Raw genomic sequence first — 26,697 nt, forward strand, 5'->3', positions numbered from 1 at the left:
CCTACAATAACGTGTAATACCAGTAATACCACAAACGCCGCTAGGTGTCAGTATCGCTCTACAAACACCTTGCTGTTCTGCCTCATTGGCTTGTCTGTCAGTCTTCAAAGGGTAAGTCATTTTATTTTCAATATTATACCATGTCTTGATATTCCCTGCTTAACTAACTTTTCTTCATTCTGTATTCCTACGAGTTGCAAACATAAAAAAAAGAAACGCTTGCCATGCCTGTCAAGTATTAATAATTCAAAACATTTTTTGGAACTATGCATTTTCAGTAATGCACTTAGGTGTACAGAATTCTAAGAGCGCCATTACATTACGTACACTAAAAAAATCTTTGCCATGCCTGTCGAGTATTAATAATTAAAAACACTCACTTATTATTTTTTTTTTTTGGAGCTATGCATTTACAATTATGCACTTGCCTTCACTGCTATTCTATAGCTGTACAGTATTTCAGAGTGCCACCACCATTTGCTTTGTCAATTGCCTTATCCAGAAAAAAAAAAGGTGGAATATGTGCATTGGAGACATTTATCTAAATGAGATGAAGGCGGAATGAAAAAAATGCTAAATTACAAACAAAAAAAACAAGGGATTGTATTGTTTCCACATTGGTTGTGAGTAACCTTCTCTAGGTATGTTTAATAAGGCGGAATAGGTTCGCCCGAAAAATCGTCAAATAGGTAAAAATATGCCAAACTGCAACGATGCAGTTGTCCAACATGTAGTATTGACGTCATAATTTTGGTATCGTTTGACCATACTTTGAGGTTGTTGGAATGAAATAAGAGTGATGGATGACACATTTGAGCATCACAAACGCGGAGTGGAGTGGGGGGGGGGGGGGGGCGCGAGCTTTGGGGTTTCTCGCCCCCAACCCCTTAAGTCCCATCATGACTCATCGTCAGTAGCTCATCTTGTAGTTGTTTTCACTCCTTTTGCCTCACTGGAGCCCATGCCACCAATTACCATGCAGAAAGTCCTTAGTGGGAGTCTATGGGGGATTGCCAGAAGTTAAAATAAAGGAGGCCAGCGGGGCAATGTGATAAAATGGGGAGGTGGGTGGGGTTACTCCAGTGGTAAGCATGAGTCATTGTACCCAAGGCGACTGGTCATTTGACATTGGAGCAACTTTGATGCTCCCTTTATCGCTATCTCTCTATTTCTATCTCTCCCTCCGGGGCAGCCAGTCGTGATGACAAGCTGATGGATCATTCATGCTTGGAGGAAGTGGGCACCCGCAGGCACGTACTTGGCAGTCAGACAGGAAGTGGCACCGGGTTTCATGAGAAAGGGTCTTTTCAAAAGTGTTCACCAGTTGCACTTTGAAGCTGCTCATTAGTTGAGGCTTTGTGTTGGAATTAAGAGTGCCATCTCGTTTCTCATTACGATCGCGGTACATTGGTCAGGCGGAAGGATTTCAAACCTGTTTTGATCTTTTGAAAGTATTTCATTCAGCATTTTAACATATTAGATAGACATTCTTTCCAGGTTGTTTTCAAGGAAATACAGTGCACGTTCGATAACTCAACTGAAATAGACTTCAACTAGATAAAGTGGGGTACGTGACAGTGAAACTAAGTATAACACAAGTAAAAAATAGTAAAAGGCTGCCCTTCACTAGCAATGTCATCTGATTAGCAAATAAAAAAATACTTGACTGCAGACAAATAGTCGACGGACAAATAAGCAGCAAGTGAACGGACCATTTTTTTCACTGCAGGCTTCCTGTCCATAGCAATCTACCGCCTACACTACCTTCCTGTGTGCCATGCATTGTGACAGCCAGCTAGTCATGCATGGTTCAGTGACAAGGTCTCAGTCTGCTTCACACACTCCCACCCCTGTTTTGCTGTCCTTCAGCGGGATTGTTGCTGAATGGGAAGTAGCACTTTGCTGATGACTGGCATGTCATTTCTTGCACACACAAACACACACGTCCAGAGCTGAGCTGACTCGGTCACCGTGTCACATGCTGACCTGGTGAATGTTCCGCTAAGCTTTGCGCTTCCTCCACACCATGTCATTTGACCATTATTAGCTCTACCATGGCCACAATTTGCCATCTCTGAGCAGTGCGACAGCCCGAGGCTCGCTCACAGCCCTCCGAGGGGGTGACGGCTACTCGGCTGTTCCAGGAGGGCCTCGGGCAGCCTTCAATCTCACGACTGCATTTATTCTTAAATCTTTGCACTCGTCGCTCCCGCACTGTTCACACTTCACGGTTCGCTGAGAGCCGTGAGTCATTTCTACGCATAATCAACCCGATTTGTCTCCATTTTAAATGCGGCTGCATTTTACCTGAAAAATTCAAATAATTCGCAGTTTGAACACCGGCACTTCTTCATTTGTTTATATTTGAATTCTCCCATAAAGGCATTGGATGTTCTCGGTTCCTGGTTCATTAAACCATGACAAGGATTGGGATTGACTAGGGATTATTGTGTAACTTTATCCTAGTTTGAGTTAAGAGGCTCTTCAGCATTGTTTGCATTTTTTAATGTGTTCATGTTCTCTCATGATTTGTCTAACTTCCTGTTTTCCTCGATGAGAGTTTGCACTTTTTGTTTCCGAGAGTGATGCTAGTGCGGAAAAAAAAAAAAACAACTGATGGAAGGGCACGGCCGTTGCAGCAGCTGCCCGAGTGATGTCTCAGATGATATTCATCCACACTCATGCTGTTGACTCACACTTGCAAGCCTTGGCAGGTGATGCGTACGGCCGCAAGATGAGCACAATCTGTCATAGATGAGATAGGCGAGGTGAGGCCAAATGACAGAAAAAAAATCATTTCAAAACAAATCGGGAATGATTTAGAAGAACTGATGAATAACCAAGAAAGTAGAGATGACATTCATATGATTTGATAGAAAATCTGTAATCTGGTTTCGCTCGCGTTTACACCATGTCTGGGCGTGTAGGCAGGATGGTGATAGTCGTGTCACATATGCCAAGCAGGGTACACGCATGCCGACAATCTGGACATAATTGAACATTTTTCCTCCCTTGCCATTAAAGACCCTATTCACGGATGTCGCAAACGTACAGTATTTTCCAGAGCCATTATACTGTGGTGTGGGTTGTGTTCAGTGTCTTTTGATTTTTTATTTATTTTTAAAGTACTCCTTTCTGTCGCTTGTCATGAAATGGAAGAGTATTGTATAAAACAACACTTGGAGGAAATGAAAAGTAGAAATTGATAGAGCATACAACACACATAGGCCTCATTCTTGCTTTGGGGTTGATGATGATGTGTTTTTATGAATGTAGCTGTGTGTCTGTGATAGAACAGTGGCATGTGTCAGTGATGCCACGTGGATGCATCATGAAGTCAATTAACCACAAGTATGTGACCTTCGAAGACTTGTTTTCACTGGGACCACATTGCTCTGATCAAATGATGCCCCATTTTAGATCAGTACAGTTTGGAAGTCCACTGAGAGAAACAGCAGCAATTTGTGCAACCTATATTTTTTTTTCTAAAAGGCAGAATCATCTTTTTTTCTTTTTTTTTTCCCAGGTCTATTCTTTCCAATTGCCGTTTGCTTTGTCTATCTAATTTGATGATAGGATCTAATCTTCAACCACAATATGCCGTGGGTCTTGAAAATGTCACAACGCTCTAAAATATCTGGTAGTGAATGAGTCAAAGGAGTACAATTGAAGAAATGCATTGGTGATGTGAAAGGAGGGTTAGGGGTGTGGATTGGATGGGTGCTTGATGACTCACCCGTGTTGCTGCTGTGTGTATGTCACAAGACGCGACATCCGCCTCAGTATGTCTCAAATTCTCCCAGGTCCAGTTTTGTGTGTCTTTTTGTAGTAATCCATTGTTAGAAAAGAAATACCTCGAATTCCATTAGGTTCCTTAATCACACACAGCCAGAACAATGTTTTACAAAAGATTTTCCAGCTACATGATTATCTCATTGCAACATCACACAAATCGGGCAGACAAAATGAATAAAAATTATTTGTATGTTAATTGTCAGGGTTGAGTGCAGGCAGAACCAGAAACGTGTGGGTTGCAAAGGAAATCTCAAAACAGATATTCAGAATGTTGAACAAGGAAATACCTCAATCGGATGCAAATTAATCAATAAGACACATTCGCCTTGTCGGCATTCAAACACTGAATAACCTGAATACAAATAAAAAAACTTGTCAGCATAAAAAAAAAAAAGGTTCATTTTATGATTCAGTCAATAAATAATTAATGATGAAATGACAATCGCAGCTCTGGAAAGGCTTCATATGCAACTTTAATATTTTATATGACTGCATGTTTTGGTGCGCTTTGATTTATAGTTTATTTTTTGGCCATTCCAGGTCCAAAGCCCAGATGTAAAAAAAATAATGATAAAAGAAGAAGAGGTTTGTAGGTTGTGTCAGGAAGAGAATCCAGTGTAAAACTTTGCCAAACAAATCATACGAGTGACTCACCGTGACTGATGGGCCAATTTCAAAGTCACAACAATAAATTGTAATCTTTGACTTTGGGCCCATTTGGGTTATGGTCTATTACCACAAAAAAAACAGTTTACTTTGTTATTGTACTTTGCGGACACATAAATTGGTACAAATCAGATGTAAATTGTGTGACAAAAATGTGTAACTTCAATATTTCCTTTGCTCAGCAAGATTGTGACCCTTCATTCCCCAAGACGTGTCCACATAGCTCAATGAATTGAAATTCTGCCCCCACCGCTATGCATTAATAAGACACTTCCTTCATGCAATTCTGTATGGAGAGTTTTCCATCCACCTACTCAGAGCAAAAGAGCGGCCAAAGCTACTTGTACACGGATAACAGCTGACGATTTCTTCTGTGCACTTAAACCACCCAGAAAGGCTCGTGGTACTCGAAGACGAGAATGATTTTACCTACGTCAACACCGACAAGAGTTCACCTCATCCTCTGTGTGAGGATGTGAATAAAATCCGAATTTCTCACAATGGAATGGATGTGCTTTTCTGCATTCCTAATACCTCAAAGAATGCGTATTTGTTTTGATCAGCCAGAACTAGAGAGTCCTTTGTGTAAAGGAGTCTCTCAAACATTCCATTGTTTGCTTCTTTGTCTCCGAGCAGCCTTCAATTGTAGCCGCGGCGCCCTCAACGACGACAATATCGTAACTCAAGTGTAGTTAGCACCGAAGCAATTAGAGGTGAGACTGTGACGATGTAAGAATCCGCTCATTGTGCGACGTCATTGGCACTTCATCATACAAGCATACAGCTGCTAATGAGACCTTGCTGGTGTGACACAGTTGACATGTTGATTAGAGAGTCCGGTTGTCTCCCTCTCGTGTTTATGTGGCCGACAGGAAGTGACACAAGTTGACTCACGCTGCATGCATCTTAATAATGTCTTTTCGAAGGCGCCATTGTTGCAATGACGGTGGGGGAGTGGGGGAATATAATCTAAAAATAGAGCACAACTCGAAAAACACACACAGCTCTCATTGTGATACATTATTATATTTAATGTAGTTCTATGAAGATAATAATGGATACCTTTTTCAAATGATATTACTTCGAACGTGTCACTCATAATGAAGCATCTTTTTACGATCAGAATATTTGCGACTGATCTTAGATTGAACTTCATTATACTGTGCAAGTCATATCAAGGCTGTCTGTATCGACTTTACGTTAAGGTCGAAGTGCAAACTGTAATTTGGTTGGCAACTGAAACAAAAGGTCAGTCACTACCAGTAGCAGACACTGCTTGGTTACAACTGGAGGAAAGAACTGGCTGGATTTACATTGCATGGTTGGAGTGACACCATTTTTTGTTCTCATGTGACAATTCAGATATGTTTCAAAGCAGTATGGTGTGTTTGTGTGGATGTATGAAATCAAATATTCGGAGATACAAAATGTCTTGCTGACTTGTCACGATTGCATTTTTAATAGCTGCAATTGTCATTGAAGATATTGGTAACGTAATTATGACGAGTCCAAACGACCTGTGGCGAAATCTGTAATTCTGTTTTTGTTCCAGTCCAAAGTGGAATACAGAAATCTGCAATATCTTTCTGCCTTGAAGACAAATGACATCTATGACTACTGTCATTCATAAGTAGGCAATAAATGGTTTTCCTTTTTCTGATATAATCTATATTTCAATTTCAGACATCCACAAGCGAATCCATTCGAAGAGGATATTTAGAATGCGTGTCTCTGCAAGTGCATGTGACATCCATGTTAATGTTTTGACGAAGATGAGTCACCACTCGATTATATCTGACGCCTTGCTGAACGTGTGCGCTTCTTTCCTCGCTGTCTCGCTTTTAGCTTTTCTTCCCCTCGTATATTATTATCTCTTTGTTAGTAGATGAGTGTGCCCGCGGGACGTGCATGGTTCAGCAAAATCAATCATTTCCAATATTTCCAATCCAATATACATGAGCTGTTTCTAAAAAAAAAAATCACCATCTTTATAGAAATGATAATTGACTGAATTTTGCCCCAAAGCATAAACAATTTGGTCCTATTTTCCCGCAATATTCCTAACCAGTCGAAGAATCGCTTCCTCAGTGTACAGCATGAACCAAAAACCTCATGCTGTCTGACAGAACATTTTTGAGGACATAATGAGAAGATAAAAATGCATGTAAATTGGAAGCGAGAGTGTACACACGTGACATCAGCATGAAGGTGGATCACTATTGGCCCTCTAATGATGTCATTTATTCATGTGCGTCAGACAGATAAGGCAAAGCAGACAAAGAGAAAAGGGGTCCCTTCCACTATCTGAGGTGCTGTGACATTGCTGCAGGCTTGTCTATTTACATTCCATTAAGCTGTCCAAAAATGTTTTATTTTCAGGCATATACATTCACTATGGCCATCCAGTTTAACAACACCTCCAAATCTGAGGTTAAGGTCCTCAACTAGAATTTAGAAAAGGAGGGGGAAGACATTCCTCAATCAAGTGGAGGAGTTCTTGTAGGTATTGGGTGAGAAGTTGGATCACCCGGGCGGGGTTCAGGTGTAGAGATGCTGGGTTAGTTGACTCAGGTATCCTGTTAAGATTCCTCCTGGGTGGGGGAGGTGTTGTGGACATGTGCCATCGGGAGGAGGGCATAATCTGCGGAATAAATTGGATTGATGGAATACAGACTTGTGTTCCTTTTATAGGCTTCCAATTATGGCTCCATGATATAATGTAGCTCAATGACATGTTCCCAAGCAGGTGCATGGGCAGACTCCCACAAAGCTGTCCAATACGCAGACTATACAATCTTCATCCTAACTCACACCACCAACATAAATTAAAAATAAACATCCAACCCCCCCCCCCTCCATGTCATACAGTATTGTAAAAAGACAAAACAACTTCCTTCCTATACTAAATGCACACACACACTCGTCACAAACATCACACCTAGCCAACTCGTGAGATAATACATGATAGACGGAACCTTCCAGCTCTAAGGGGACCAGGCAGAGTTGGAAGCAATCCCTGAGGGATTTGAGTCATCCAAAGGCCCAAGGGAGAACTGGTGCCTGCAGACGTCAAGGCGGGTTTTTTCCGAGAGATTGAAAATTGCTCCCTTCGGAAACAGGAATAGCATCAATGTGAGTGTGAACGTGTGACAATAATGGTTGGCGTATAGGTGTTATTCTTTCAGCATAGTCAAATGACTAAAGCTACTTGGGAGATATTGATTCTCATACTTGCGCCACTGACAAAAAGAGATGGTTTTGAACCTAATATTAAAAACTGCTGGTAATTGTATTCATCCATCCATTTTCTTAAACTCTTGTCCTCAATAGGGTTATGAGCTGGGGTCTATTTCAGTTGACTTTGGGAGAGACTGGTAATCTCAGTATTAAATTTATTTTGAAACATATTTTGTTGATTACAATATCCATATTAGCTGAAAAGATCATGTCTTTTTACTATACAATTACCTCCAACAACCTACTCCTTATTGCAGGTAAATGTAATCCAAACCTATTTATTTATGTATTTATGTAATTATTTAATTATTTATTTATTTATTTATATATTTGGGTTGACAGGTTGATAATCGGTCACATCATTTTTCACAAAAGGCTTTCATCTCTCTCTCTCTCTCAAGGGAGTGTCACGTGACACATGGCAAATATATCCACAACAACACAAACAGGTGATTCACATGAAAGGCACGTTCATACACAGCACCAAGGGTGTGTTTGTTTTTCCGTTTACAAACACGAGACATGCAGATGATGGTTAAGCACACCTTGAATTATTCACGTGAGGCCTTGTATTTCCTACTTATGCGTCATCACGTTAATGGAAATGCTGCAACGTTTACTGGTTTATTATTAAGCTAGAAACCTTGTTTGAGGCCCAGTCAATGCCCGTTACGCCTCCCGTCGTCACTTCCACCCATGTAAAACTCAAGTTGCATACTACCGCCATGCTTGAGGTCATTTGCAAAATGAGAAGCGCTGTGGCATTTATTAGAGGAACTGTAGGAAATACCCTCGTTGATTGTCTGGAAAACACTTCGATAAAAACATCACGACGCATTTGAGTTGTGTTATTTCCCTTTTATTTCTAAATTAAGATGAAAGTAATTTCAAAGGGAATTTTTGGTCAAACCACACACTTTCTCTGAGAATAAAAGAATTTTCCAAGTCAATGTACATTTTCGACTACTTAAAAAAAAAAAAAAATTTGAAATTAGCAGGTAATGTAACTATGTCCACTATCTTCAACGTTCAATACATTTAGTAGTGGCTTTCTGGGTTTCTCAGAAATCTGTTAAAGTGGAAAACCTAACAGTCTAAACCGAGATGGTGATTGGAAATCTGAGTCTGAGTCCGGAAAAGACACATTAGGGGGCTATTGACATGAAAATGACAAAGTAAAAATGTGAATGGCTATGTTTTTCAGTATATTTGGCTTTTGGGAACACAAGAGCCCGTTACTCAAAATGCAGAACTCTCCATTTTGCTGCAGACTGCTTGAAAGGAGCAGAAGCACTTGAATGTTGATGAACAGATTGGACTGGGTTTCTCTCTGTTGTCTTACTCTAAGGCTGAGCCAGGATTGTTTGCTAGTGCCTACAATCTGAGGCTTAGATATCCAAGTGTGAGAGAAGCTGTCACATAGTTTCTAATGGTACCAGGATAGATCATCAAATTTAGAAACTCCAGAAAAAAAAGACTCCATGTCATAGTTTTCCATTTGTCACAATTTATTATAATTGCGGTTATACAATTTTCCTATGTAAATATTCTTAACTGTCTATTTTGCATGTGGCCGTGTGAGATGAGAAATGATACGCCACAAACCATACTGATAACTGTTTTTAATCAGCAAGAGGGGAACTAAAGTGTTTTTTGGTGGAATTACACTAAAAGGGAAACCACACAACAGAAACAGTAATGTGAATATTATTACATTACATCCGTTCTCTGTGTAAGACTTTGGCTGTAAGACATGACAGGAAGACTGAATCTTTTTCGAATAACAAAACCCCAAATATTCATGCAGTTAAACTCAGGATAATAATTGTCGGTGCAAGTTTTGCCATCCCTCGAGCCCCCGACAAAAGCAGGTCCACTTCCCGTCGAGGAAATGCATAGCTGGTCCTGTGTCGTTCCGCAATGTAGGGCAGGAAGTGTAGGCTGCTCAGAAGGGACTCGTTTCTTTCAGCGTGCCAAATGTGCAACTCCGTTGTTTCCATGAGCTCTATAATCAGCTGTGGTAATACTTACTGGATTGGATGTACAATTTTGTTTACCCACACAGGACGTCTACAACTAGTCAAACCTGTTTCAAGGTAATAGGAGTCAATCATAAGTCACAATATATGAGCAGGGACTAATGTTAAAGTCTATAAAAGACTGAATGAATAAATGATTAGCTTGAATCTGTAATTCCACGCTATCATAAAAGCCGCACATGTATGAGTATAATTTAAATGCAAATTAGAATAATGATGAAATGAGTGTCATTTTAATCGCAAAAACCCACAATGAAGCGGATTTTTTGCTCATAAAAACAATGTTTAATTCTAAATTTGATACATAAAAGCGTCACAGTGACATTTCTAGTGGCGTCATAGTTTATAAGAAATTTCCACTCTAGGAGAGTCTGATTACAGTTATTTCGAAAACAGGAAGTTTCCCTTATTTGCCTTATTTACCTTCCTCCTTTTTTGTGCGTCTACAACAATGTCCAAATACTTCCTCCTTTTTTTTTTTTGTGAAGAGTAATATTCAGAATTAAAATTCTTTATCTAGCATTTTAGTTTTATCTCTCTAAGGTCCAGCTAAAACTTTGGAGATAAAGGTTACATCATTGGCTAGATTACTTCATAATACATCACAGAGTTTTATCAATTAAGTTAGCTTTTCTTTGAATTCTTGCAAATATTCATCCCAAATGAAGGACCAGCCTCAACAAAGGGTATTAAGAGTAAAATAATATCCAATGCCATCAAAAACGATCTGCCTCTTTTCTGATCAACACAATTTTAATATCTCACAAAGGCAACTCATGACACTGAACCAAAAGTTACTAATCCTTAAATGTACGAAATGTCCATGTATAGAAGACACAAGGAGTGAAAAAAACAGATGTATCCATAATGCAAAAACAAAACAAAACAAAAAAAACATTCTTGCACGTCATCACGGTGTCTGCATCACCACGCATTCCCTCCTTCCTTCATTGAAAGGATCACACTAGAAACACAGAAATCACCAAGGAATGACCTCAGACAGGCGTCAGTCCTCTTCAGCGGCAAGCATCATTAGCACGCTGCCGACGGCAGCTTCGAATATGACTCCAAATTCACACAAGCAACTGCGTGCCGGTGACTCATTGGGTGAAGCCCGACTCGTGCAGCCTGGCCAAATGAAATGGCAGTTTAAGGAAAAAAATACATCGGAGTTTGGAACGAGCTACATAATTGCTTTTGTGAGTGCAGTTGCTTCACCGGCTCTATGAATCCTATTAACTGATATGATCCAATAAATGATATGAGAAAGAGCACACATCAGATGGAGATGATGCAAAGGGGTTGTTCGAGAAGACTAAAAGCTACTTGAGGAGAGATTTATTAGGAATCGAAAGTACAAGATGGCGGTGTGAGTCAAGAGGCAAGGTACGTAAGTGTTATTAAACGTAAGAAAATAAGACACATTTGCTGGGTGTCGGTGGGGAGGAGGTGCTCATTCCTCTGACTCAAACGTTCTCGCTTTTTGTCACTGGACTGCAACATTGCATAGGAAAATGAAAAGCCTCCTACACGATGACCACGTCTTCTCCCTGCCATTCAACTTGTCAATTAACAATCTATTATACATAATGGAAAAAAAAAAAAAAAAAAAGAACCGTCTTCTTCATGGATGTTTGTAGTTCCACAGGGATCCATCTGTAGATGCAAAGATATTGCTGGAAATCGAATCATGTTTCTCCAGCTGCTCCCCAACCATTCATAATGATCAGCAACCCATGAATCAATATGGGCTACTAATCAACTGTGACAATTCATTTCGTCAATACTCCGGTCGTTTTAGTCGATTAATATTCTAATAGTTGTGTATTTCATTTGAAGCTTTGAAGCCGTTAACTTGGATTTTGTCAAAATAGAAAATGGCGTTAATGGGTCAAATTGTAGCTTTATATGGTATGTCAAGTCACGTATAATAACACAAATTGTCCATCTGTCATGTTTTAACATCAACATTCACAACCTGGATCCGGCACTCCGTTTCGCTCAAGGAATCCCATTTGTCTCGCAAATTCCTTCCTCTGCGTCTAACCCCGCCCGACTCCTGCTCCCTGGAGGACGTCTGCCTGCCTTGTCCCCTTTCATCAGACCTGGAAAGAGCTCATGATAAGAGGCTTGAGCAGCAGCCCTGATTGGATTCAGGTAGAAGGCCTCATTTGCAGCCATTGATCGCTTCCTCTGCGAGCAGACATCACGGAGCCTTTCACATTAAGTCAAGTCCATTTTAATATAGATGTATATAAGACCAGAAGTTATCTCGGGGACACGAGACTCCGGTGTTTACATACGATGGCAGTAAAACAAAGACGTGAGATAAGTCCGTTTGCGCTCATCTCAGAGGAGGGATTTCTGCTAAATGTTCCATCGGTCAACGTCATTGCTTTGTCTTACAGAAGACAGGAAATGACTTCAAATGATTTTCTTCATCCGTTTTTTTTAGAAGCCCAATTACTTTTTGGCAAGCTACAAAATTATGATTGGCTTGTAGCTGGAGGGGACATTGGTGAAGCACACAAACAAAGCATTTACAAGCAATTCAGAGAGCACAAAATGAGACTTTAATGATATGGCATGTAGCGTGCACTCGCGCTGTTCTGGCATAAGAGGTAGAAAAGTGGACAAACAGGAAGAACAGAAAATAAACTGGGTAAATAAATGATCAACGGTGAAAAACAAATGAGAAATGTTCGGTTCTTGTTTGCGTAATAACTGTCGTCTGTTGCTATATATTTTTTGGGATCAACTTCCTATTTTGACTTGTATTGTCAGTTCATTTTATAAAAACCTGAAACATCTTGTGAAGTGAATCCATCAATTTGTTTTTCCTGGAAGCATTTGCAAAAACCATTTCATGCTGAATTATTTATCATCATTTCATTGTATTTATTTATTTTAAACACGTGTAAAATGGCGCCCAGTGATGCATCAAATTCTTTGTGGTGTGACAAATTTAGAAGATATTCATTTTCGAACATCAGAGAACGTGTCTCAACAAGATGCGTCTTTGAAGGTGGAGCAAGCGGCAATATTAACGGCTTGTGTGGATTCGGATTTTTGAATGAATGAACGAAATTTCTGCCTTTTTTATTTATTTATTTAAATAATATATTGTTCCTTGTGGTTGATAGTTGTGACTAAGATGAGATTCATCACTGTTTGTTCCCATGAAGCTTCCTTTTAATGTAGCTCCTCCGTGCTGTTGTTGCTTCTTTGTTGCTTCAGTTGCGATGGGAAGTAAACCGCTCACTGCCCTCCAACCCCCATGATGACTGTATAGGGCTTTCCCTCAAGAGCTGGATGTCCTCAGTTGTGTATATTTCAGCTTGACCACAAAGTTGAAGTTTTTTAGTTTTTTTTTTTTATTTATTATTGTTGTTGCACGTCATATCGCTCATCACTGACTCAAAAGTGGGATTTGCTTTCTCCCATGCTGAGTCATAGAGTGTCTTTTAAATGTCACCTCAACTCATTAAAAAATCATGTAATCCTGTATTGGAGATAAAAAAAAAACAACACACCACATACTGAACAACTTTATCAAGATGCAGCGGTTCCTCGCAATCAAGACTGTGGGTTGCGATAAAAGTAGTGTCTCGTTCCATCTCTGAGAAGAAAGAAGGATTGCGAGGAGGTGGGTTTGCTCCCAAAATAGGAAAAGTATAACCTTTCACTCCTTTCAATCAAACAAGCCTTCCCCGTAGACTCTGCGTGTTGAAGTGGTTGGCTTGGGAGCTACAACCGACAGGAAATTTCGAGTCAAAACCACCTACGCCCTTTACTCCCTCCTCCTTCACTAATTGAGGGGAGGTTAGATGTCGTATGAGTCACCAGACTGTCCCCCACTACCTTAGAGACCTACGTAGCCAACGTTGTGCAGAGATTAAGTTTCAAAACTCTGTTCACATTCAAAGTCGGTTCCTCAAACCGTAGGCCATGAAAGATGGATTCTGGCTTACATGCTTTCCTATCTCCCATGATTTTTTTTGTTTGTCATGTTTTTTCCTCTTTCTTGGATTTCTCTTGATTTGGGACTGGCACTGGTGTGATCTATTGACTAGTGTTGTGATGCTCGCTCACATCTGAGCTTGCAATAGCTGCAGGCTAGTCAGAAATGTTTATCATTACACCGCCTACGGCAAGCTACAGACTAAAATTAGAAACTGATACTGGCACTGGCACCACAGGCACTCCAGCCCTAGTTACTTCCAAAAAGGGTGTGACAAAAATCAACACAACTTGCTTGCTTTATTTTAAACCACTTTTTTTATAGTGCTACATAAAGGAACAATCATAACCAAAATGATTCTACTGTCACTCTACTTGAGCGCGACCATGTTATCCTTCTTCAAATAGAAGCATCCACCTTGAGGTTATTCTAGATCACATTTTTCGAACGTTCCTTTCAAATGCACGGCTCGCCATGTGTATTCCCGTGCAAAACGTTCCTTTCTCTGACACACTGGCACCTGCCTCCAATGATAACAGAGTGTGCCTACACTGCGTGCGGTTTGCGTACGTGTGAGAGCCGTGCCCACTTCCTGTGACGTGTGCTACTCCCCCCATCGCATCGCCACCCTCTCCCAGAGCTCCTATCTATTACATCTTTCCAACCCTGCCTCTGCATGTCTTTCCATCCACTGAGTGGGAGCACTTCTGTTCTGTGTCACTGTGAGAACAGTGTTAATGTACATGTAAGCGTTTGTGTGTGTGTGTGTCTGTCTGTCTGTCTGTCTGTAAGGCAGATCAGCACAATCTGTAAGGTCCTTGTGAGTTTAATCTCATCTGAGTGAATTGGGTTTTGTGCCTCCCACACAGGTGAGGGGAGGGGAAGCCGGCTGGACATCAGGGGGGTGAACAAGCAGTGTGGGGGGGGGGGAACAAATAACAAGCCGGAGAGAGGGTGTGGGAGGGACTCGACAATATTGCGTTACGAAAACAAGAAAACGTATGTCATCACCAGAATTTGTGTAAGGGAAAATTTGTGACATTTCCCCTTCATTACCGTAACATACTCCGGGTTTTACATACACAGTGGCTGTTCTCAGAATCACTACCTATTCGCTGTATAGTGCTCTGGGTAGCCATTTTCTTGTGCTACTCAAATATGTTGTAAGTTTAGGTTATCACCTTATCATTAGTATTCAACATTTATCATTTCACTGATAAATGAAATATAATTCTAATCTAAGAGTGACATTGAGTAAATATTTCACAACACAGCCAATTGTAATTTTGCATTAATACTCACACCATTTTTTTATTTAATTTATGTAAAAGATGGCTGCTGTGTACTGTAATTTCTTCATGTGGGACGAATAAAGGAATATCTCATTTCATTTGATTGGCACTTATGCATCTATTACTTTACTTTTACTGCTTGAGAAGTAATGCAGAATTCTTACATTATAACTGTACAGTACTGACTTGGAATCTATGCTGAACAAAGAGCAGAACTTCACACTCGGTGTGTATTCTGTTCTTAAAGCATCATCCTGCCTGGTTCCTTTTGTGGAAACTGTATGAACTGTAACTCTGACTTCCTTCCTCATTCTTTATTGCGAACTACTGCAGTGACATAGTGCACATGCATGTGCATTTATTCATTGTGAAAAGTTGAACTTTGCAAAAGAGTTGCAATGGTGTTTGCTATAGAAATGTCAAGTGTAAGTGTTGATGTGATATTGGTCAGTGATCCTCTCACCTTCTAATGTTCTAATCCAACATCCTGTCAGAACAGGAAGAGGCTCTGGGAACGGATTTAGTGTAAGAGGAGCCATAATGTCTGTGATGATGAGAAATATGGAGCAGAGGTCCTTTTGGATAGAAACAAGAGCTTTGTACCATTTTCCATCTATGTAGGACAGTGTTATACAGTATCTTTTATTATGTATCCGACTGAAACATTTATCAAAAAAATCTAATAGTCAGATAAAATATATGTTGCTTGATTACAGAGCAATTGAAACATTTCATTTAATACTGACTGCCTAGTGTTTTCCCTTCTTTTATAACAGTTTCTATTGATTAAGTTCTCATTGTACATAGCAGCAACGTTCTTGTATGTAAATCTTTTTCATGGGAATTTTTAAATACAAATACAGTATACATTTCCGTTTCAATTTCACATTTCTTGTATTAAAAAACACAATGGCATTTAAAAAAAAAGAAAAAAAAGCATTATCATTCTTTGTGCAACTTCAATTGAGCAGCTAGCATTTTTGCAAGTGACATTACAGGTTCATGGCTGTGGGTTTATGAACTTGGACCAGTTGAGAAGGAGTAAGACCAAGTCTATAAGTTTTGTTCAAACTAAAATGAAAACACCAATATTTACTTCACTAAAACACTACAAAATATGACTGCTCGGACTACTATTGAATTTAAATTGTTAATTTTACTATGAATTATTCTGGCAGCAACTTTTGCAAATAAACATGAGAAAAAAATGCAAGAGTAAGAGTGTAAATATTTTGAATGAGTTCTCTCCTTTCTGCAAGAAACAATAATAAAGCCTCACCTTGTTTATAGGCAGTTATGACACAACTTTTCAAGTGTGAGCATGCAAGATTACCGTATCGTCTTATTTTCACAAATGTACATTCAAAATGTGAAAATTATAATGAACACAAGATATCCAATTAAACCCAAACTACAGAATTACACTGGACACTATCCATGTATATGTGTCATGACGTGAAGAATACAACAACACCGCGTAGAATTCCTTAATGAAATCCCACCACACACATTCCTCCGGAACGCAAACAACCAAAATGTGTCACATCCCGAGGCCCGGACTATTTTTATCTCCAGAAATTTCACTTGGAGAGACGTTCTGTGAAAACAATAATGGATTTCAGCCAACGGGTGAGCTCACCTCTACTGGATTCGCTTGTATTTATTTGATTTCTCTGCCCTGGTTTGTCTTGCCAAGGGATTGGCTCGTCTGGAAGAGTCATAACGGAGCTGAGTGTGTGGGACTGATGAGTGACTCAAGCCTTTGAAGCATCTGCATATGTGGCTGACTGTGTTTGTGTGCATTTATGTGTCATATGTGCCATCAGATCATGACTTGAACTCATACATGCCAAACATTCCTGTTGTATTCGGAATCTGCCGAGAGATTGGCAATCTATGACATGCAACTTTCTACTCAACAGATAATTCAGTGCTGCAACATTTGCCGTCACTATTCGACACACTTTTGCAATTGACCATGAAAATGTGCTTAGCTTTTCATCCGAGTGGAAGTAATCAGTCGCAGTAAAGGAAGTAACCAGGTATTTGCTGCGAGCCGTGTGTAATAATTTTTTTGAAACATTGATATTTTGAAACTTTTGTTTTGGGTGCAAACTGTGATCGAGTCGTGATTGGAATGAGTCACACGGCCCGATTGGGACATGGAGGCAAACCAGGAAACACCTGTGCCGCTGAGGAGGGGGTGGGCCTATTGTGTTTGGGTGCTTTTTATAAGTCACATGGAAAACGGGACTATTTGGACAGGAAGTGGCATGACGCACTCGCATACCATACCAATAGCGTCTCCAACCAGCATTATGAAAATGAACAGTCTGACAACAATGTACCTCTTGAGCATTAACACCCCCACTCAGATGAGCATACTGGATTGCACAGTGCATTTTTTTTTTTTATTATTATTCATCCCTCCAATGATTTGGCAACTACAAATTCATGCATATTGGGCATTTGAATTAATTAGCACACAATATATGTATCATGACAAAATGAGATACAACTACTGTAACTATTCACCAGTAGCGTACACCTTTCTGTTCACAATGAAGAGTTTTAGCTAAACCAAACACATCACCTTACGTGCTCTTACGTGCACGTTAGCCAGACACACATTAACTCTGTTTGATCTTGTCATTTGTTGACTTCCATCATCACCACTCCTTTGTGCTCGCAGCCATGCTGCAAGAGAGGGAGATGGAAGGCGGCGGGGCAGTGTTTAAAAGAGCGACAGGTCAAATTAAAATAAAATTAATTCATTAAAAAACGAATAAATCAAAATTCACATGAATTAAAAACACCCTAGTAAAAAGGCCATCATTTCTTGAGGAAGAAAAAAAGGGGAGTTCCCTTTGGTGTCTATGTGCTCACGTGCCTGCAACAAGAGAAAGAGAAAATATCACAATACTTACATGCAAATCTTCTTTACCTTCTTGTTGTTGCTATTAAAACATTGTCGAGTGCTGGTTGTTGCTATTAAAATGCATCACCATTGTTTTGTTTTGTTAGGGACTGGATGAATTACTGGCATTTCCACAGACATTGCTGAGAAATTCCTGGTAATCTTCCACATAGCTCTGTTTTTATGAGTATGACAAAACATGCAATGGCTTTCATTCATGTCTAATTATTTCTTACATCACAGTACAATTACGGTAAAAGTCATGAGCTATTAAGGAAATTATCTGAAAAGATAAATAATGACATAGCTGAATGAAATCCTGTTCCCGTGTAGGAGCTCATGCTTGCTCATGTGTAAACCAGCAGAGAGGGAGAGAAATGGAGAAGGCTTTCACAAAAGCAAGCAGAAGACACATTATGTTTGTCTGGCTCACACGGGTCCACTGTTATTATTTACAGCTGACACCAGCAAACCCCATAATGAAATGAGGGCTCGGGAACGGATGGCGGGCCTCCATGCACTCATCGGCCGTGATGTCACAAGCCCAGATTAGACCTGACCATATGGCACACTGCCTGCTGGCCTGCTTAGCTTCAGCCTTTCAGACATCTTTCCCTCCATCCGACATTCACCCGACATTCACTCACTGGTTCATCGATTCATTTGGCTTCCTCAAACAAAGCCCACTCTCTGCTTCGTGATGACCGAGATTTTAATCTGATGTCTAACACAATGTTACCGCGGCTGAGCATATGGAACAGTATGTGGTATTCATTTGTCCTTAAAAGCTTCCTGCTAAGAATAGTACTTACTCTACAGTCCACATTAACACAAAGTAATTTAATTAATTGGCAATTTTCCATTTTAAATATGGCCTGAGTAGGTGTTTATTTAGACTGACTCTAAGGACACTCCCACACTGCGCCGGAAACCCGGGCTTGGCAGAAACCAGTCTGGCCAATTGACAAACAAGCATTGCGCTGTCAGGTGATCAGGTTACACCAACATTTCTTATATGGCACAATTTCTATGTGAATAGGACCCTAAAAATATCATAATAACCACATAGACAGATACACAACCTCTTGTATTGTAGAAAAAGGCTTTTGCTAACTTTAATGAACAATTAAAATGAAATTAATTCAACACATCGTTGCTGGTAAGCAGAAATCACATAGTCTAAATATTGTCAATGCATATTTTTTCACAAATCCATTGGTCAGTCACCATGTGGTCTATTATATTTTTATAACCTCATTAGGCAAAAGCTTGTGAGCAAATCAATTAACTCTTTCGGACAAGGCAAGTGTCAGTGTTAGAGAACTCCACCTCTTTTTGAATCCTCGGGTAGCCTACAATGTTTCAAGCCAAATACTTAGGACCTATGTTTGACCCGAGCCCGGAGTCCTGGAGTGATTGCATGTCATGTGAGTGCACACAGCGGGACATTTTAACCTGTTAGTTCATTTGCTGGCTTAGGCTTACATGCCAGAGGATATAAGGCGGGTTCATTCAGCTATACGTGGGGCTAGGCAGAGGTTAGTGTTTCGTCAAGCCGCTGAGCTCTCTGCGAACTCTCCTATTGCACAGCAAGGCTGATTAGAAAAACAAAAGACTCAACTGAAAACTAAACGTTTTTCATACTAATGACTCCCCCATCAAGTTGTATTTGAACTGAGCTGTGTGAATAGATAATAATGTTGGCCAGTATACAGAAATAATAGTAAATCACACTTTTAAGGGCAGTTTTTCCTCATTTTATTGATTAGAATATTGTCACACACAATGACACGACATGCCGCAATAAGATAATCGGATGCGTGATGATGTCGGCGCCAGCTCAAGTCACAAGATGACTTTGTCAATGCTGTTTCCTCATAAAAACAACACATATATGGGCAGAAGAGCTGTTCCTCTTTGAGGTAACCAAAATGTCAGACACAGCCCTCCTACAGTTTTACAACCACAGTGCTGATCATAGGCAGTAACAATGAGTTGTTGGAGATGTGCTCGTCAGCTTTCTGACTACTTTGGACGTGCCCTTGGGCAAGGAAATACTAACACACACACCCTCCTGTGTTCAAGAGGCGCAGCTTTCTCCTTGCATACCTGTACATGTATCATCTAGTACTCAGAAATTGTTAAATCAATAGCTCTCTGCAAACATGTCAATCAAAATTTGGGGTGAGCAGGCAATGACTGCTCTGCTGGTCTAAACAAAATAAGAAGCACTGACCTACATTTATGACCTAAATTTAAATATTTCTTTCCATCATTATTTCTTATTCGCAAAAATCTATTCTCTTCATTCAGTAGCATATTTTCGTCTACTATCGAGCCACGTCAATCTGTCCACTGCCTTCGAAATTAGAAGTACAGGTCGATGTTGATGTCGCTAAGCAAGGAGATTCAAATTTGTCCTAACAATTCAGCCAGGGCTGGTGAGCTTGCTCTTGAAAACTCAGCATTTGTCAGCGCAGTTTAACTTTGACAAGTAGCATTCAGTAGGTTCCCCATGGCGCAATTAAGTCACCCTTACAGACTGCTGATTTTCAGTTTTGTTCTTGCATTGTGCACTCAAAGTAGGTTAAATGAAACAAAACGTTGCTTTTATGGGTTAGCTGTCTTCGCTCAGTGGCAACAGCCAGATCAATTTATTTTCTGTACCTCAGGAATATATTTGTTTTACTCTTCCACTGACCAAACACAAAACCTTCTTTCAAATATGGGATACGAGCTGTCGGGATGTTTCGTGTGCAAAAAACTTGGCAATGACAAGCCAGGATGTGGTCCTCATCACTATCCCTAAACAACTGTCTATATGCATTACATAATTTCTATTGGGTATCTTTCGGGCCTGTGGCATTATGGGTAAAAATGAGAACAGAAATAGTGCACTGCAAACAGTAAAACACCAATAATCATAAACACTGTTTAATTTTACAAATGTTGTAATAATATTGGCCAAATGCTAAATAAGGTTTCTGTTTTACATACACTTGCGCAAGTCAATACCCCATAACTTGATGACATTGTTTATAGTATTAAAAAGCAGCCTTTTCTTGCACAATGTCTAATGTGTTCCCATGTGTTTGGGAAGAATTGCATCGGGTGCCAAGATGATACCAACGACTGTCAACAAATTCCATGCGTGTTCCTCTTTCCTCAGAAATATGATTCACATTCACACACACTGTGGTGCTTTCAAATGTTGTCTGTTTTGATGAGATAACAACACAGCAATGCTTCTCGAAACTGATCTTGGAAACGAGTGAGATGAGTAATAAGAGTTAATCAATCGCTGTGGTACGTCACAGAGGGAGGAGTTACGCAACTGCCGTCATCCTCGCGGGTGGGTCTTTAAGCTGCAACCACGCCTCACTGCTGTCCATATATGGCTCGTGACGTCACTCACGACGAAGTCCCATTCAGTAGAAAAAGACTCCGCCGGAATCCCCTTGGAGGCAATGTAGGCACTGAGGCGCGCTGGGCTCATCGTTCGCCCGCAGCCACTCTCATTCAGGAATCTACACGCATTCTTTGGGCAATAATAAACATAAAAAAATAATCATCATCATAATGAAAGTGTCCAGCATCGACGGCCGCCACTTGCGGAGGATCATCAGGAAAGAGCGCGGGAGCTGCCTTATCGTGGACTGTCGACCTTACTTGTCATTTACGAACTCCAGCATCAAAGGCTCCGTTAACGTCAATCTGAACTCCGTGGTGGTCCGGAGGTCGCGGGGAGGACCGGTGCCTCTGCAGTTTGTTATCCCGGATGAGAGAGCCCTCCTCCGGCTCCGGGAGGGGAGCATATCGGCAGTGGTGGCTCTGGACGACCGGACGTCCCACTGGCAGAAGCTCAAGAAGGACAGCGTAGCACAAATAGTAATAAACACCCTGACGCATGTGGCCAGCGGGACCAAGATATGCTTCTTAAAAGGTAACGGACTTTTTTTTTTTATTCCCTCCAAAAAAAAAATAGGAAAGAAAGAAAGAAAGAAAGAAAGAAAGAAAGAAAGAAAGAAAGAAAGAAAGAAAGAAAGAAAGAAAGAAAGAAAGAAAGAAAGACAGTATTTATGTGGTCATAAAATATTTATGACAGTATTTTATCGGAAATCATGCACAATCAGTGAAGGCGATGACATTGATGCCAATGTATTGTCACACAATTACATGTTATTGACACAAAAGCTTTTTCCTTTGACAAAAAAAGTAGAATAACCTAAAATCAAATTAATAAACAATTGTAATGACGTTTTTCAATCGTTGCTACACAATCTCTTTTGGCCTTTTTAAACAACTATATGATCGGTCTTCCTCCTGAAACTAAATATGCGTCAACGGAGCCGATGAGTCAGTGCTGACAAATATGAACAAATTGTGAAACCGACTCGCTGTGGCAAGAAACAATTGAAGATCGAGAGGAAAAAATTCGAAATAATTAGCTGTGTTTGTGATCATGTGTTAAAACACCTCAATTTCACTCTGTCGCCTTTACATCCTGTGGAAGTGAAAAGGATTAGCAAACTCCTGTAATTAATGGGGCTCTTATAATCCGTTTATAATCCGGCGCTAAATCTGTTTCATAAACTGTGGTTTCACAAGGTGTGTATTCGTTTGTTAAATATTTTAAATAAAACTCTTTGTGCTCTGCCGTCCCTTCTCACAGGAGGATATGAGAACTTCCACACGCAATACCCTGAACTTTGCACTGAAGTGAAAAGCATCGAGCTGAGCGGAACCGAAAATGAGAAAAGAGCCAGCAGTGAGAAGCTTGGTCACCACAAACCAGATTATGATCAGGTGAGGGCAGCACATCATCATCCACCCCAGCAACAAACACATCCGTCTTTTTCTAGCATAACATCCAACGGAATAATATAAGACTAGTGGTTTATATTTGGCATACCGTATATATCTGTATACAAACATACACGGCTGTGATATTTTGTGACCTATATCCGTCTCAGAATGAAAGTAGGCCAGATGGAGGAAAAACACACCCTTTCATCCATGACCTTTCTTCAGCGTACCAATATCTCAAATATCGATCTACTATAATGTGTGATTGTTTTTGAACAGGACTCCTTGTATGGAGTGAAACAAATCGTAAATCTTTCAAATCGAGTTACCATCCCAACACTTGCAGATTTACGAGGTGTTGCTCATTCTGCAATCTTTTCACTCATTTCCTTCTTTGATGTTTTGACTCCACAACATTTTTACGAATGTCATATGGAAAGTGCAACAAGCAGCGTTACAATCATTTAGATAGTTGAAAGGCATATTAATTTGCTTCGGGTTGACAAGTTTTTAATCAGATGAATGCGTCTGTCCCAATATCACACCTTGTTGTATATTGGGCCTACTCATCTTGACTCACATTTGGTTTTCCTCCCCACCCATTTGTCACTTTCAGGGTAAACCTGTGGAGATCCTGCCTTTCCTCTACCTCGGTAGTGCCTACCACGCCTCCAGGCAGGACTATCTCACTGACCTTCACATCACTGCCTTGCTCAACGTGTCGCGCAAAGACATGCAGCCCAACAAGGGCCACTACAATTACAAATGGATCCCGGTGGAAGACAACCACATGGCAGACATCAGCTCCCACTTCCAAGAGGCAATAGAATTTATCGGTGAGTTAAATCTTTTAAGATGGCTGTCCAAACCCCTTTTTCTTTGGGCTTCCACCTGAAGGTTTATTTCGGATTCATAATCCGACATGTTTATTTCTTGTCTTGACTCCCCGCTCAAAATCATGTGCTCAGCCAGACTATTTTGGCAAAGGGACATATACGCACCATCCCAAGGAAAGAACTTTCCCCAAAATAACACCACCTTCAGCGTCTCTATATTTATAGTTCCAGATTACATGTAAGACTTGAAACTATTCAGTCTGAATTAGGCGACTCCTATGCATAGGTGTTTATTTTTAAAAGGCGTCTTCGTCAGCCTCAAATAAACCCTCACTGCGCCTGCCTGCTACCATTCACAAATAGAGGGCTCCAAGAAACCCAGTGGTAATCAGTTTAGCTTGATCGCCTACCCCCCCAAGCTTCCGCCAACGCAGCCAACCGGTCCTATCCATTCAGGATTTACCGAGGTGTTGACGCCCTCCTGGTTCTTAGCTTTAAAAAAGATATTCGCATGTTATCATGACCTGCTCGCCTAATCTCCAGTGGGTGTGGTCGTGCTGTGAGGTTGAATGAGGTGGAACACACCTCGGCGGCGGTTGGTTGCTCACTCACAGGTGGGCCTAAGAGAAGCAGCAGCCTGTGGTGAAAAGAGTGTGTGGGAGGCTGGCGCTGGATCATAACAGCCAGCAGCAAACGACGCACGCAACGTGTTGGTGCTTATTTATAGACTGGAATAAAAAAGCAAGGACAAAGCCCAGCCAGGAGCTACTGACTGACCACTATTGGTTGGCTGCTATTGTGTATTGTTTGAGGATGCAGCCTACATTTAGTACTTATTACATAAGAGAGCTAATTGTACCAGGAGCAGGATTAACCTACATTTAGCCTACAGTAGCTCCAAAATTCATCTACTAAGCTCTTGAGTTAGTTCAATTAAGTGGAGATGATTGACAGTTTAAGGAAGGGGTGGCTAAGCCTTTTCCAATTTTGGGCTATTTTTGGTTTGATAGAATTTATGGCACAATAAATGATGAGATATTATGGACATGTCAAGGTTAAATGTGGTACAGATGTTTCGGGGATAAAAATAAATGTTGTTGACCTTTGACTGAAGAGACAACACTACCAGCTTGCTCATTAAAACAACCATCAAGGCAAGTGGCCCACTGGAGCTGATTGAAATGACCTTTAAGTTAAAACATTTTTGTTAAAGGTTCCATGCCAGAATTTATTCTTACTGTTTTCTCCAAATTTTTATCTCCTAATGGATTTGTGAAATAATTTGGTTTGGAAATAAGAAGGATTCCCTTTTCAGGTTTCTTTTTTAGAAGGCGTCGTTTTCTCATTAATGTTAAAAAAAAAATCTGTATGTAAATCAACTTTGTTCGAAAACAGCTTTCCTCTGATTGGTTAGTTGTTTTGTCACCATGTTAGAAAACAAATTGCGTATTACTCTACATATGTTCCTTAAATGAGAAGCTGGGAATAAGCAAGAACTATGATGTTAGTCGAACTGGACGCTTCGCTACAACATGGTGGATAGCACCCAACACCCACAATGGTTGGAGGACAAGTGTGGAAAAATGACACTTATTTAAAAGAATACAAATATACAAAACCTGGTCCCGGCAAAGGTTCTCTGTGGGTTTTGCCTTTACATCTGTGGTATATATGTATACTTAGTGAGTAGGAGTAAATGGCAGGTTATTTCTTCAGTCCCTTCAAATGTGATTTATTATTTTCTATACACCCCTACAGCCGTTTGAATGTCCCATTTGTTCTGTGTCCAGATCACATAAAGCAATCTGGGGGAAAGGTCCTCGTCCACTGTGAAGCGGGCATCTCTCGTTCCCCCACCATTTGTATGGCCTACATCATGAGAACCCAGCAGCTGAAACTGGATGCAGCATTCGATATCATCAAGCAGCGTCGGGCTGTTATCTCACCCAACTTCAGTTTCATGGGTCAGCTGCTGCAATTTGAGTCTGAGGTCCTTTCGACAGCTCCCGCTCATGCAGCCACACCCGAACCTGCCACTCCCTGTATCCCAGAGTCTGCTTCCTTTTTTGCCAATGACATCACCACCTCCTTCAACACCAAAAACTTTGAGCCATCTGTATTCACCCTTCCTACCTCTTGCCTGAAGTCTCCGGTCCATCATCAGTTCAAGCTGAGCCCAATAACTGCACTGCCTTAAAAAAAACAAAAAAACAAAAAAACTAAGACTGCTCATAGTCTTACTTGAAAAGGAATCAAATTTAAAAGCTCCTTGTGTGCCTGGTGTTGAAACCAGCAGACCAGAATGGAGATGAGCAAGTCTAAATTGGTAGTAGTACACATTTCATAGGATGACACTGATGCCACTGTTGTGGCAATAGCACAGTGATAAAACTGCAATATAACATGCCTTAGGTTGATCATGTGATTTATATGTTCATTCACAAATACAGTCAGGCATTTGAATCTAATTTATTCAAAAGTGAAATCTTTGTGATTTTTTTCAATAATGTTGATGTTCAAGTGTTTAATAAAAGTTGAAAACCAAAGTTGTTGTCATACAATCATTGAATGAATGTCAAAGGTGGCAAAAGTACTTAGACTTTGTACTTTAGAAGTACTGATTAAAAAATGTGGTTGAAGTATTAAGATGATTCACTTGGTATAATAAAGATAATAAACATTTTAAGGACTTGATCTAGTTCATGAAATGAGGATTTTTGTCAAATTCATAATTTTGCAACTTTCAACATCTTTGCACAACACGTATGTGGAGGGCTCCAAGACGTTTGCCTTTAGCCTCCTCGTGACTAAATATTACACCCCTAAATAAAAGCAAAAAGTCATCTGAAAATTAAATACTCAAAGAAAGTACTGATACCTTAAAAATAATACACTCAGGTAAAGTAGTTATTTATTTGTACATTGCGACTTCCCACGACTAAGAAACACAGGGTACAGGCATAATATTCATGTAACCCACCATGGGGCTAAAATTTGTAAACATTTTAAATTTTAAATACAGGCGTTGTTTTTCCATAGTCTTAGTGAATTTGACAGGACTGTGATTTTGTTTATTAAAGTGCCAACAAAGTAAATTAGCTACCCATGGGTGAATATGTGCATTGTTTTATTGAATATTGTTTCCATA

The 26,697-nt window shown here is 40.2% G+C and overlaps 1 protein-coding gene across 2 annotated transcripts; it reads left to right on the top strand.

The window, feature by feature from the left end:
• dusp5 (dual specificity phosphatase 5) lies at window positions 1–26,158 on the top strand. Of its 2 annotated transcripts, XM_085912997.1 has the most exons (5): window positions 1–111; window positions 21,225–21,850; window positions 22,580–22,713; window positions 23,330–23,549; window positions 25,340–26,158. In XM_085912997.1, the coding sequence occupies exons 2-5, from the start codon at window positions 21,487–21,489 to the stop codon at window positions 25,744–25,746; spliced, it is 1,125 nt and encodes a 374-aa protein (XP_085769123.1). In that variant the 5' UTR covers window positions 1–111; window positions 21,225–21,486; the 3' UTR covers window positions 25,747–26,158. The 2 variants fall into 2 exon arrangements, with proteins under 2 accessions (XP_085769123.1, XP_085769124.1); XM_085912998.1 differs by lacking the exon at window positions 1–111 and having other exon boundaries at window positions 21,216–21,850.
• Window positions 26,159–26,697: the final 539 nt, after the last annotated feature.

This window comes from Syngnathus leptorhynchus, chromosome 5, assembly GCF_054491065.1.
Source record: "Syngnathus leptorhynchus isolate UIUO chromosome 5, UIUO_Slep, whole genome shotgun sequence".
Taxonomy (NCBI): Eukaryota; Metazoa; Chordata; class Actinopteri; order Syngnathiformes; family Syngnathidae; genus Syngnathus; species Syngnathus leptorhynchus.

Coding starts and splice junctions, on each gene's coding strand:
- dusp5 (XM_085912997.1), top strand. CDS start 21,487: ATGAAAGTGTCCAGCATCGACGGCCGCCACTTGCGGAGGATCATCAGG. Junction 22,714..23,329: donor ACAAACCAGATTATGATCAG/GTGAGGGCAGCA, acceptor TGTCACTTTCAG/GGTAAACCTGTGGAGATCCT. Junction 23,550..25,339: donor AGAGGCAATAGAATTTATCG/GTGAGTTAAATC, acceptor TTCTGTGTCCAG/ATCACATAAAGCAATCTGGG.